We start from the raw sequence: 14,464 nt of genomic DNA on the forward strand, positions 1-14,464 counted from the left end.
CATCTCACTAAAACAAAAACCATTTGCCAAACCCATTCTCAGGAAAGCACTGTGGTAATGATAACACTGCCAACTTTAACAATGCTTTGATATTGCACCATTGTTTTGCTGTATATTAAATCAGGGCCAAAGAGAGGGAGAAATCTTTCCCTCAGTCTTCTATGTCCATCAAATCCCAAGCAATAGTGTAACACGAGGAAATTAATAACATTAACAGAGTTGGTGTCTCATGAACCTGGATGTTGAGGTGATTAATTGCAGGATACTCACAGCTTTATCCATTGAATCGAAAATCTCTTTAACCTCTTCGAAAGCACACTTTTCCTCATTACACTCCCTTTCCAAATTTCCAGGTTTGAACTCTTCAAAGAAACTATTAGCTCGTTTCCTAATTCTTAAGACATCATTGGCATCTTTTTCTGGTAAGAATACTGAAACATAAAATGAGGAATCGTTTCTGAAACTCCAGTTTGGACCATGGACAGTGTACCATCACCTCATGGAATGTTGAATCTGTACCAGAACAGAGCTTAGGGCCTAGACAGCTGAAAGAATGATTGCCAATGGTAAATGATTAAAATTGGCAATGCACAAGAGGCCTGAAGAGAGTACAGAGATAGGGAATGGTCAGTCTATTGTTACAGCTGAAAACAAGGATGAGAATTTGAAAATTGATGTAAAATTGTAGGTCAGCCAACATAGATGTGATAGGTGAACGAAAACTTATATGAGTTAAGATGTGGGCAGTGGAGTTTTGGATGAAATCAAGTTTACGTAGGATGTAAAATGGAAGCTCAGCCAGCAGAATATTGGAATAGTCAAGGTTAGAGACATCAAAGGCATGGATGAAGGCTTTTAGCACCAGATTAGGGACAGAATCAGGTGATATTACAGAGGTGGAAGTAAGTGGTCTTGGTCATGGAATAGACATGTATTGGAAGCTCATTTCAGGTATGGTAGCCAGATTATAAATAATGCCAAGAACATTTGCACCAGTGTGCTATTTGTACAACGATAGTGTATCATTCACACAAGAAAATTCTCCAATATTCCAACAGTGCCAGCACAATTGGCCATTTGTTCCAGGTATTTAATGTTCTCAGAATAAGTGGTAAGCCATTTAGGACTGAGATGAGGAGACATTTCTTCACTCAGAGCGTGGTGAATCTTTGGAATTCTTTATTTAAATTCATATACAGGGTGTGGATGTTGCTGGCATTTATTGCCTATCCCTAACTGCCTTACTCCAGCAGGCTGGTGAGGCTCAGCCATTGAGCATGTTAAACACAGAGATAGTTGTAATTCAAGTTATTAAAATTGTTAAGAGGATAGTATGGGAAAATTATGTTGAGGTTGAAGATCAGCCATGGTCTAGTTGAATGGCAGGAGGACCAGACTCAAAAGGCCAATGTTCCTATGCACTATTTGTACCAGGGCAGTGCATCATCCTCATTAGGGAATGTGCCATCTGTACCAGGACGACTTGCCCTCTATGTCAAGAGTATGTACTATGTCTACAATACAATGAGCATTCAGACCTCATACTGACCTGAGTAGCTGGACACATATATAAAACACGCAGCCAAGAGAAACATTAAACAGCAGTGAGCCTTCATCATTGTGCAATCTGGATTGTCAAATCCTCACCTGCAATGGGAAAGGAATATATAATATTATGGAATAGCAACAAACCAGGTTAAAGCCTTAAAGGTTTTTATCTTTTTTCTTCAATGTTTCAACAGATGAATCCATCTTTTCTGAGCCCTGTGCTTTTTACAGATCTCCATGTTCATTCTTCTTTCAGAGTTCTGCGCAAGCCCACCTCAGCATCTTGGTAAGCCCATCCAAGGATTCTCCACCCTAAACCCATGGGTTTGGCTCTCATTTCACAACAAATACCAAGACCAATTCAGATCAAATTTATAGTTTGTCAGCATTGATAGAAAACTGGCCTGGTTCAATAAAGTATGTTATAGGCAGGAAATCTTGTCTCGCTGACATGTGACTCCAGGTCCACACTGATCTGGCTGGCTCTTAACTGTCCTCTTAAGTGGCCTAGAAAGCCACTAAATTGTATCAAAACCGCTACAAAGTCTAGAAAAAGGAATGAAACTGGATGGAGTACCCAGCATTGACGTAGGCACCGGAAACAAAAACTGCAAACTCAGCCCTATCAACCCTGCAAAGTCTTCTTTACTAACATCTAGGGACTTGTAACAAAATTGGAAGAACTATCTCACAGATTAGTCAAGCAATAGCTTGACATTATCTATAAGGTATGATTCCATGAGTATGACAATGTCCCAGAGACCACCATCACCATCCCTGGGTATGCCCTGTCCCAATGCAGCACAGACCCAGGTAGCAGAGCAGTGGTATGCAGTCAGGAGGGAATTGTGATGGGAGTCATCAAAATCGACTACATAGTCTATTAAGACATGTGGCATCAGGTCAGACATGGGCAAGGTAACCTCCTGCTGATTATTGTTTACCAACATCCCTCAGCTGATGAATCAGCTCCTTCATGTTGAGCACCGCTTGGAGGAAGCACAGCAGGAGACAAGTGCACAGAATGTACTCTGGGTTAGGAATTTCATTGTCCATTACCAATAGTGGCTCGGTCGTACCACTACTGACTGAGCTGGCTGAGTCCTAAGGGACATAACTAGGTTAGACTAGGTCTCCAGCAAGTGCTGAGGGAAATAACAAGAGGAAAAAACTTTCTGGACTTTGTCTTCACCAATCTACCTATCAGAATGCATCTTCTCATGATAGTAATGTTGGGAGCAACCATTGCACAGTAATTTTTGAGGCAAAATATTCATGATGATGGATATTCTCCATCTTGCCCTGTGGCACTACCACTGTGCTATTAGGATAAATTTCAAACAAATCGAGCAACTCAAAACTGGCATCCATGAGGTTCTGTGGGCTATCAGGATCAGCAGAATTGTATTCAATCACAATCTGCAAATTCATGGCCCTGTACACCCCTCATTCTATCATATCAAGCTGGGGGATCAACCGAAGTTGAGTGAGAGTGGGGGAGAATGTGGTGATTGTTCCTTTAAGGGTAAAACAGTAAGAGTCACATATCCTGTGCAACCAGCCTGGATATATAGTGTGGAATATTGAGAGAGGTTTACTTGATAAGGCACAGTTTGGGAGTTGGCTGCAGCTATGAGGTTGCTAGCCTCTATACAATTTTCTTATTAATACCTTTCATGTTTCTAATGAAGTCTGTAAATGTGCATCGTTACATCTGGCAACGAAGGTACAGGACCCTAAAACTACATCTGGCCCGGCACTTGAAAGAATCCTGCATTAACTGAAGTCTAACAAAACATTACTCACTAGAGTGCCCCTCGTTAGGCAAACAGACCCACTTAATTCCTCCATGGAGGACTGGACACAATATATTGAGCGCCTTGAATATTATTTCCAAGCAAATGAAATAGGGGAGGAGGCAAAATGCAAATCAATTTTCCTCAGTGTTTGTGGAACTCAAACCTATAACATTATTCACCGTCTTACAGCCCCAAAGCTTCACCGACTCCAACTCACTTAGCTAGCTCATGGATTTAGTTGGAGACTCATTTCCAACACTAACCATCAGTCATACTCTAGCAATTCAAGGGTGAGACCCAGATGAATTGATCACAAATTACATCACTAAATTGAAGTAATTATCAGAGTATTGTGATTTTGGAGTCACCCGAAATGACATGTTACAGGACAGGTTAGTCTGCATCAATACTATTCAATGGGGATTGTTTATGGATGAGTAATGGAGATAGTGCTGGCCATGGAAAGTGTTGAAAAAGATACACAAGTGTTGCATAGTGCAACAAATGGCACCGTTCACCAATGAGGGTGGGAACCTGTAGTCAGCCATGGCACCAAAATCGCCAAAGCAGCAACAAAGTAGGAAACAATTTCAGCCACAACAAAACAAAAAAGGTACAGAATAAGCAATCAGACAGTAATACATAAAGTGGAATATTACTAATGTGGAGGTAATCACCATCCTGAATCATCTCAGTTTAAGGAGGCTGAGCTTTTTTATTGTCACAGAAGACGGCATTTGAAAAATCAGTGCAAAAGTAAGTTAAGATCGCTGAGTAATCGATCAAATAAAGTGTTACAAGTACACAATGTGGAAGAGCTTAGCCCCAATAATTCTGGTACTCCTGTTTCACCTAAAAACAGGCAAGGTAGACCCTGTTACTGTAATGTTCTGGGTAAATGGAAGCCTCTTAAGATGGAAGTGGATATAGGGACATCAGACATCATGAAGGGCAAGCACACATTTCAATATCTAAGAGAGGGAGTCCAACTATTGAATTAACTAGTGGAATTTCTGCCAAATTGAAGGTTTATATCGGGGAAGCAATAGAAATAATAGGCACCACAATGGTACTTGTCTACACAGCTCTCAGTTATAGTAGTGACAGATGAAGGACCAAGGGTTTTCAGTCACAATAGGCATAAAGAAAGCAAGTTGAATTAGACTGAGATTTTTCAAGTGCGGGAAAGGGGACTGCCTGAACTGATATAAAAATACGAGAATATTTCTATAATAAATTAGGCAATATCAAAGCATTACAAGCTAAGATTTATGTGAATCCAGAGACAACTTCCAATTCTTTAGAATGCATAGAATCACTACAGTGCAGAAAGAGGCCATTTGGCCCATTGAGTTAGTACTGACTCTCCAAAAGAGCATCTTTCTTACCCCCTCCACCTCTCCCCCAACCCCAGGCATTTACTATGACAAATCCACCTAACCTGCACATCCTTTGGACTGTGGGAAGAAACTGTAGCACCCAGCGGACGCCCACAGAGAGTCAGTGTAAACTTGATGGGCCAAATGAACTCTTTCATCACTGTTGGGATTCTATGGTCAGAGCCCTATCATCCATCTGATAATAAGTCAGTTGAAAGATTTGTACAATCCCTAAAATACTCGATGAGAGCATCTCAAGACCAAGGTTCGTTAACACAATGTCTTATTGGCTTTTTGGCATCCTACAGAAATATTATACATGCAATTACACAGAGTTCACCAGCATTGTTACTCACAGGGTAATCATTCCTGTACAAGGCAGAGAGCTGCTCCTAACTGTATTACACAGAGCTCATCCTGGCATCTCTAGGATGAAGGAGTTGTGTGTGGTGGCCTAGTATTGATGCTGAGATCAAGAAGCTAGTCAAGCACTGTCAACAGTGCCAACTGCAACAAGGGTTACCTGCTACAGCCTCATTGCACCCTTGGGAATGACCTTCCCAGCCATGGGTGCCATTCCATAGTGATTATGTTGGCCCACTCTTGGGCACAATATTTTGCTCATGACTTATGCCTACTCTAAATGGATGGACATTTTTGAGGTGAAGTCACAGACCAATGGACAATGGAACTATATTCACAAAAGCTGAGTTCAAAAACTTCATCACTGTCAATGATATTAAACACATCAAACCTGCACTTTACCACCCAGCATCAAACTGATTAACTGAGTGAGCCATCCAAACTTTTAACTCTGGCTTAAATAAACTGTCAGGAAGAACTTAGAGATCAAATTCTCATGATTCCTCTTTAGCTACTGGACCACTCCACATGCAACATAAGGAATTCCTTCAACAGAATTGCTAATGAACCATTGTCTCAGGAGACAGAGCCTCATGTTTCCAAATTTGCCAAGGGAGGGGTAGAAGAACACAAGCTGTGATTCACATAGCACAGCATGATCATTTATAGCAAATGAAACTGTAAAGGTGAGAAACTTCAGCAGTGAATCAGGTTGGATCCCTGGAATTATTGTCTCTAAGATTGGACCTCTTCCATACTAAATGAACATGGAAGCATCAATCATTAGCAAACTGGAGGACCACTTGAGAGAGATGCTCGTGCAGTCAGTGTTGCCATCAAGAAATATTTTTGAACCTGTAAGAGCCAAAGACGCTGATGGACTTGCTGCAGATCTATGATTAATGTCCCCATGTAAGCAAGTAGCAACGAACTGCCTATGCCAGAAGATGTACCTGTTATTGCAGTTCCTGCTAATGTCGATCGTATGGAAGTATCTCAGACTACAGAATTACACCACTCTACAAGGAATAAAAAAACCTTGGACTCAATTTGTAATGGTCTTACTCAGGTACATAATGTTGAGTTAATGCTTAGCACTGAGTGAATTAGTTATTGAAGTTTGTATAAAAGACTTAAAGGGGGAGGTATGTACTGACTGTTCCTTTAAGGGCAAAACAGCAGAGTAAGGGTCACGTTCACTGTGCAACTATTTGTAACGCAGAGTGTAGAATCACCCCATATTGAGAGAGTTCTTTGATAAGACACAGTTTGGGAGTTGGCTGTAGCCATGAGACTGCTGGCCTCTATAGTTTTTCTTATTAATACCTTTTGTGTTTCTAATGAAATCTGTGAACATGCATCATTACAGAAGGCATATTAGGGGCAACACCAGGCATACTTAAAAATGAAATGTCAACCTGGTGAAGCTACAACAAGCACTACTTGCCCTATGTTGATTTAGCATCAAAGGCCTTTCATACCTCTTGCCCTGCCTCCTTTGTCAGTGTTGTAGAATTGTGAGGTGATTTAAAGTTCATGGAATTATTGAATCCTTGCAGTGCAAAGGCAGCCACTTGGCCTATGATGTCTATGCCAGCTCCCTGCAACAGCGATTCAGCTACTGCCATGCCTCCACCTCATCGCTGTAACCCTGCAAATGTTTTCTCTACAGATGCTCATCCAATTCCTCTTAAAGGCCCAGGTTAGATCTGCCTCTCACCATACTCAGGAGGTGCATCCTGGATCTTAATTACTCGCTGTGTAATTACGTTTTTCCTCATTTCACTGCTGATTGTTTAACCAATCACCTTAAAACTGGTGTACTTCAGTATTGGTATCTAATAGCTTCTATTGATGGATGCTGAGTACCTATTAGTTTCAGGTAATAAGGTGAAGAGATGTTGTGTACTGATTACTCAGATGTACTTTATAGAGAGTCAGCCTGTACCTGGTGTAGGCAGGGGTGAAGGTGAATGGAGGAGTAGTGTGGCAAGCAATAAACAGTGTCTACCAAAATCTCCTTCACAACTGGCTTGGGAGTTCTGGTCACCACACTACCACAAAGAAAGTTTACCAGAATGTTGTCTGGTCTGGAGGGTTTCAGGTACGCGAAGAAGTTGGATAAACTTGGATTATTTTCACTAGAAAGACGGAGTCTGAGGGGTGACCTGAGGTCAACAAAATTATGAGTGGCATAAATAGAGTGGCTTTTTCCCAGGGTAGAAAGGTCAACTACAAGTGGACACAGGTTCAAGGTGAGAGGGAGAAATTTTAAGGGAGATGTGCAGGGAAAGTTTTTGACACAGAGGGTGGCAGGTGTCTGGAGCGCAATGCCAGCGGAAGTAGTGGAAATGGGCATTTTAGCAACATTCAAGGTGTACCTTGATAGAGGCGAACAGAGGGATAGGAACCATGCAAAAACAGAAATGCTGGAAAATCTCAGCAGGCTTGACAGCATCTGTGGATGAAGCATACAGCTAATGTTTTGTGTCTGGATGACCCTTCATCAGAAACCACATATGGGTAATAAGTAATGGGTCTAAATAAGGATTAGGAATCGGTACAGGCTTAGTGGGCTGAAGGGCCTGTCCCTGTGCTGTATTGATCTTTCTTTGAATCCCACTGACATTTGGTAGCAGAGGGTGGTTACCTGAAAATGAAGACTGAAGACAGAGTTACTTCCAGAGAGAAAATGGGTATTGGAGTTAATTTGTTTTGAGAGAAGATCGTAACTGGCAACTCTTCACAGAAAGATGATTGAAACCAGGTATAGGCTGGTAGGTTATTATTTTTCAAAACTCTTTTGTGAAATGGAACTTTACGATCAATGGAAAAATAAAGTCAATATATGGATATGGGTTATGTCTCCACTGAAAAGGCAGAAAGGGTTAGATATAGCACTCTTGCTTTTTGTCAAGAGAATGATCATTTGCAGACTATTCTTGGAACTAGATGCTCAGTAACTGGACAAAAAAGGTTTGGACATTCCTTTGTGATTGAAGGAAAACATTTATATGAAAGGTGACTTAATTAATGCCAATGAGGCTTGGTTGACTTTGAAACATCAAAGAAAAGGATGATTCTTCAATAAGAATATATCCTGGAGTTTAACTGACTATATACCATATTGCAGCACTTCCACCTGGATATTCCTAAATCAGTACTTGCCTTTAAGTTATTGGACTGTGCTAGGATGTCAAACATAGATAGGCTCTTGGTTGTAACCAGAATTAGACTCAAAGCGAGAGATCAAATGTCCAAAGCATTAAAAATCTTTTTTGGAAAGCATTCATTTCTGGCTGCAGATCTTCAACAATTGCATCAAAGATTGAAGATACAACATTGGCATCATTTTGAGACCTTTCAAACATAGGGCCCAAACATTTGCATGAAAGAATAACTATGAACTAAAGTATAGTGACAGAGACCCTTTTAGGAGCTATAAATGTCAGCAGGAGTTGGGCAATTGTGGAAGGAGATTGAACCCCAGGAATACCAAGGGTGCTTCAAATGTGACTGAGTAATACACCTGGAGTATTGTGTTCAGTTTTGGTGTCCTTATCTGAGGAAAGATGTCCTTGCTATACAGGGAGTAGCGAAAGTTTACCATGCTGATTCCTGGAATGGCAGGTCTGTCATATGAGAGACTAAGTCGGTTAGGAATATGTTCACTGGAGTTTAAGAGAGTGAGAGAGGATCTCGTAGAAACTTATAAAATTCTAACAGGATTAGATAGGGCAGACTCAGAAAGAATGTTCCCAATGATAGGGGAGTCCAGAACCAGGGGTCATAGTTTGAGGAAAGGTGGTTAACCTTTTAGAACTGAGGCGAGGAGAAATTTCTTCACCCAGAGGGTGGTGAATGTGTAGCATTCACCAGTAGTTAAGGCCAAAACATTATCTGATTTCAAGAAGAAATTAGACACAGTTCTTGGGGCTAAAGAGATCAAAGGGTATGGAGGGAGATCAGGATATTGATGATTAGCCATGATCAAAATGAATGGTGGAGCAGGCTTGAAGGGTCAAATGGCCTACTCCTGCTTCTAGTTTCTATGTTGCTGCATTCTAGTTTCTATATTTTCTCTGAGTATCACTATGCATCAAATTGCCAAAAAAACCTGGATTTTGAGACAACAGATGGTATGGAAGATGAAGACAATACTGACAAATCAGAAAGAATCATATTGGTCATCAGATCTTCAGTCAGTAATAGATATCCTAGTTGCAGATTTAGTTTGTAGTTCAAAATAGTAAGTGTAGGTCCAGAGTGACTAGTTTAAATGTTACATGGATTACTTAGGAAGGAAGACCAAAGTAAAGAATAAAGTAAAGAAACGAGTTTTACTCGTTTCAGGTTTGGTGATGGTAACATGCTGAAATTGCTAAAATGAATAGTAATTCTGCGTAAAAGAGCAGGAGTAAATCACTTTATCAGTACTGATGTGGTACCAAGTAATATACACTAGCGTTAAATAAGTCTTCATCGAATAAGTGAGCCTTCAAGGAAAAAGGCTCAAATGAAGTTGAACACGCAGCATAATAAAGTGATTGGTGGATCTGTAAAAGACAAGGGATAGACCATCAGATCCATGGATTGTCAGAAGAAAGTAAAAATCTGGAAAACCAGGAGATGCAAGTTCAGACAATGGTACTAATGGTGATCACCACTCAAGAAAAAGATCCAGAACTTGTGAAAGGAAGTCAGGTCACAGGCTGTAAAGTCGTGTGACACAAGAAGTAGGAGAAACATAACAAAAAGAACTTGACAATTGGAAAGAGAGTTTGGCATTTACACTGAGGTGCCAGACAAAGAACAGCCAGCATTCTCCCATAGATGGATATGTACAGAGAAAGTATTTCCTAACAGCAAATATAAAGCTCAGGCCAGACTTGTGAGTCAGTGATTTTTGAGGAATAACTGGGTGACCAGGAAGTTTGACTAGACTCCCCAACAGCAAGTAGATTTGCAGATATTCCTGGCACTTTTAGTGCCAGATATATGGCAATCAAAATGCATCTTCATCAAAACAATATTTCAAAGAGAAGTATTTTTAAACCTCCAAAAAAGCTGGAAATGTAGGGGAGAGATTATTGAGGTTGAGTAAGTGTGTCTGTGGGCTAAACAATAAATCCAGGGTCTGGTATTTTTCAGTTATATCTATCTACTGAAAGTAGGACAAGCAATGCTTTACTCGTATGATGAAGGAAAACTAGCAGTCATTTGCTTAATTCATGTAGGTGATTTTCTGAATCTTACCTACAGAATGTTAAAAGGGCCTGGTAATTCGAGCCAGATCCTCACAGAAGGAAGATTACAACCAAGGGAGAGCAGATCAACTGAGATGCTTAATGAGGCAATTAAACTGGTTATGCACACAACCTCAACCAGTTGCATTATATGATGCATTAGAACTGAGCACCATACTGAAATATGCTAAATGCTAAAGCAAATAAAACATTAAAGAAAGTAGTTTAGAAGAATGCATGCCCAGAATTCCAAACGTGGGTGGCCCAGAAGGGATCTAAATAGTCGTTTATTATGATCCTCAAATGTTAACCTTCTCATAGAAACATAGAAAATAAAAGCAGGAGTAGGCCATTCGGCCCTTTGAGCCTGCTCTGCCTTCATTCCGATCAGGGCTGATCAAGAAATTCAATCTTCTGATCTCACCTACCTCCCCATATTCCTGGATCCAGTCAGCCCCAAGAATTATATTGAATTTCTTCTTGAAATCACTCAAAGTTTTGGACTTGATGGTTGAGGGTTCACTATATTTTTAGTGGGAAGAAATGATGAATATTGTCCATTAGCATGGAATTCGAAAAAAACAAGGGGAGTGGTTAAAAGAACATCAGTTGTAGAAATACTTGCACTGGTGGAGGCAACAGGAAAAGCGATGCATTTATCAAATATACTAAAGAAACTCCAGGGGAAAATGTGCCTGTAGAGCGCTGTTTAAATAACATTGCAGACAATGTCCATTTGACAAACAATGTTCCAGAAAAGAGGTTGAGGATTGAACAAGTGAATATATAAGAGATGTTGGAAAGAAACGAGATTTCAAAAATAAAATGGGCTGATGGAGGTCACTAGTTGTCAGGTAGTTTTACAAAAAGAACTACTTATTGAAAGACATGAGTAGATTTCCTTAAAGTGGGGCACCTTGTGATAAAACTGATTGTGAAAACGTGGAAATTTTCGTTTTGCAACCTTATGAAATTTTAATTTGTTTTCAAGGCAGGAAAAAATATGGAGTATGTTAAAGATTGATTATGTAAGAAGATAACATTATCATTTTGTATTTTTTGATATGCATAGTTGTTGCTTGCATAACATTTTAATTAAAAAAGGGGAATCTGTTGACATCCGTTTGTTCTGTGGATTAATATTAAACATCTGATGCATCGGACAGGCCTGGACATTACTAACTCACTGCACAGGCCCAGATACATCACTGATCCACCGCACAAGCCACGATACATCACTGACCCACCACACAGGTCCAGATACATCACTGAGCTACCGCACAGGCCCAGATACATCACTGATCCACCACACAAACCCAGATACATCACTGACCCACTGTACAGGCCCAGATACATCACTGACCCACTGCACAGGCCCAGATACATCACTGATCCACCACACAAACCCAGATACATCACTGACCCACTGCACAGGCCCAGATACATCACTGAGCTACCGCACAGGCCCAGATACATCACTGATCCACCACACAAACCCAGATACATCACTGACCCACTGCACAGGCCCAGATATATCACTGACCCACTGCACAGGCCCAGATACATCACTGATCCACCACACAAACCCAGATACATCACTGACCCACTGCACAGGCCCAGATACATCACTGACCCACTGCACAGGCCCAGATACATCACTGATCCACCACACAAACCCAGATACATCACTGACCCGTTGCACAGGCCCAGATACATCACTGACCCACTGCACAGGCCCAGATACATCACTGAGCCACCGCACAAACCCAGATACATCACTGACCCACTGCACAGGCCCAGATACATCACTGAGCCACCGCACAGACCCAGATATATCACTGACCCACCGCATGGGCCATGATACATCACTGACCCACCGCACAGGCCCAGATACATCACTGGAGCACCACACAGGTTGGGATATGTCACTGACTGACTGCACAGGCCCAGATACATCATTAACACACCAGAGAGGCTGGGATACATCACTGACCCACTGCACAGGATGAGATAAATCACTGACCTGCAGCACAGCCCCAGATAAATCACTGGCTCATCGCATTGGCCCGGATAAATCACTGACCCATCACACAGGTCCTGATACATCACTGACCCACTGCAAGACTGAGATCCTTCGCTGACCAATTGCATAAGCCCTGATATATCACTGACTCACCACACTGGCTAAGATACATCATTGACCCATCACACAGGCCAGAATACTTCAATGATTCACTGCACTGAACCAGATACATCAGTGACCCACCGCACAGGCCCAGATATATTACTGACCCACCGCAAAGGTCCAGATATATTACTGACCCACCGCAAAGGTCCAGATACATCACTGATCAACCGCACAGGCCCAGATGCATCACTGAAGCACCACACAGGTTGGGATATGTCACTGACTGACCGCACAGGGCCAGATACATCATTAACGCACCACAGAGGCTAGGATACATCATTGACCAACTGCACACTCCGTGATACATCATTGATCTATTGCACAGGCCCTGATTCATCACTGATCCACTGCACAGACCTAGATACATCATTAACCCATTGCACAGGCCCGGATACACCACTGACCCAGTGCACAGGCCCATATAAATCACTGACCAACTGCACAGGCCCAAATACATCACTGATCCACCGCACAGGCAGCGAGCGATATATCATCGACCCACCGCACTGGCCCAGATACATCACTGACCTACCGCACAGGCCCAGATACATCACTGACCCACCGCACAGGCCCAGATACATCACTGACCCACCGCACAGGCCCAGATACATCACTGACCCACCGCACAGGCCCAGATACATCACTGACCCACCGCACAGGCCCAGATACATCACTGACCCACCGCACAGGCCCAGATACATCACCGACCCACCGCACAGGCCCAGATACATCACCGACCCACCGCACAGGCCCAGATACATCACCGACCCACCGCACAGGCCCAGATACATCACCGACCCACCGCACAGGCCCAGATACATCACCGACCCACCGCACAGGCCCAGATACATCACCGACCCACCGCACAGGCCCAGATACATCACCGACCCACCGCACAGGCCCAGATACATCACCGACCCACCGCACAGGCCCAGATACATCACCGACCCACCGCACAGGCCCAGATACATCACCGACCCACCGCACAGGCCCAGATACATCACCGACCCACCGCACAGGCCCAGATACATCACCGACCCACCGCACAGGCCCAGATACATCACCGACCCACCGCACAGGCCCAGATACATCACCGACCCACCGCACAGGCCCAGATACATCACTGACCCACCGCACAGGCCCAGATACATCACCGACCCACTGCACAGACCCAGATATATCACTGACCCACCGCACAGGCAGCGATATATCACCGACCCACCGCACAGGCCCAGATACATCACTGACCCACTGCAGAGGCCCAGATACATCACTGACCCACTGCACAGGCCCAGATACATCACTGACCCACTGCAGAGGCCCAGATACATCACTGACCCACTGCACAGGCCCAGATACATCACTGACCCACCGCACTGGCCCAGATACATCACTGACCCACTGCACAGGCCCAGATACATCACTGACCCACCACACTGGCCCAGATACATCACTGACCCACTGCACAGACCCAGATACATCTCTGACTCCGGATTTATTCCAAAAGCGAATGTGAATCAAAGAGAATGGAATGTCCCATTGTGCCGTACCTTCAAAAATAATGTGTTCACAAAATCCCAGGAATAATATTTTTCAGCACACAGGCTTTTTGCATTAGTGAACACAGCCAACCAAATAGCTGAAAAATCTCAGTTAATGACTAACTTCAAATATTTACTCGGAGCCCCGGTACCAGAGCGGGCTGCGTCTGTGGGTAAATATCTGACGGCTGACATATCCCCTACTGCAATCTGAGGACATTTTGTTCAACTAGTATCTAGCCCTCTCATTTTGAATTAACACTGTTAGTGCAGCATTGTGTGGCTAATGTGCTGGGAAAACACTGTCTAACCTTAAAGAGCATTAACAACAGCTTTCTCACAGCATGCACCTCAAATGACAGCTGACCATGAATTCACGTCCACTGCTTGCTCTGTAATG

At 42.8% G+C, this 14,464-nt stretch overlaps 1 protein-coding gene across 1 annotated transcript in view; it reads right to left on the reverse strand.

Moving 5' to 3' along the window:
• The window catches only part of LOC145341211 (coagulation factor X-like), a 77,984-nt gene extending 63,864 nt beyond the window's left edge, over positions 1-14,120 (reverse strand). Inside the window, exons 1-3 of the mRNA XM_080186133.1 lie at positions 14,074-14,120; positions 1,550-1,647; positions 271-431 (exon numbers count right to left, since the gene is read on the reverse strand). Of these exons, the coding sequence (XP_080042259.1) occupies positions 271-431; positions 1,550-1,619 (231 nt within the window). The 5' untranslated portion in view covers positions 1,620-1,647; positions 14,074-14,120. The remainder of the gene's footprint in view (positions 1-270; positions 432-1,549; positions 1,648-14,073) is intronic.
• Positions 14,121-14,464: the final 344 nt, after the last annotated feature.

Source organism: Carcharhinus amblyrhynchos, chromosome 3, assembly GCF_965287045.1.
Source record: "Carcharhinus amblyrhynchos chromosome 3, sCarAmb.v2.hapA, whole genome shotgun sequence".
NCBI classification, from domain to species: Eukaryota; Metazoa; Chordata; class Chondrichthyes; order Carcharhiniformes; family Carcharhinidae; genus Carcharhinus; species Carcharhinus amblyrhynchos.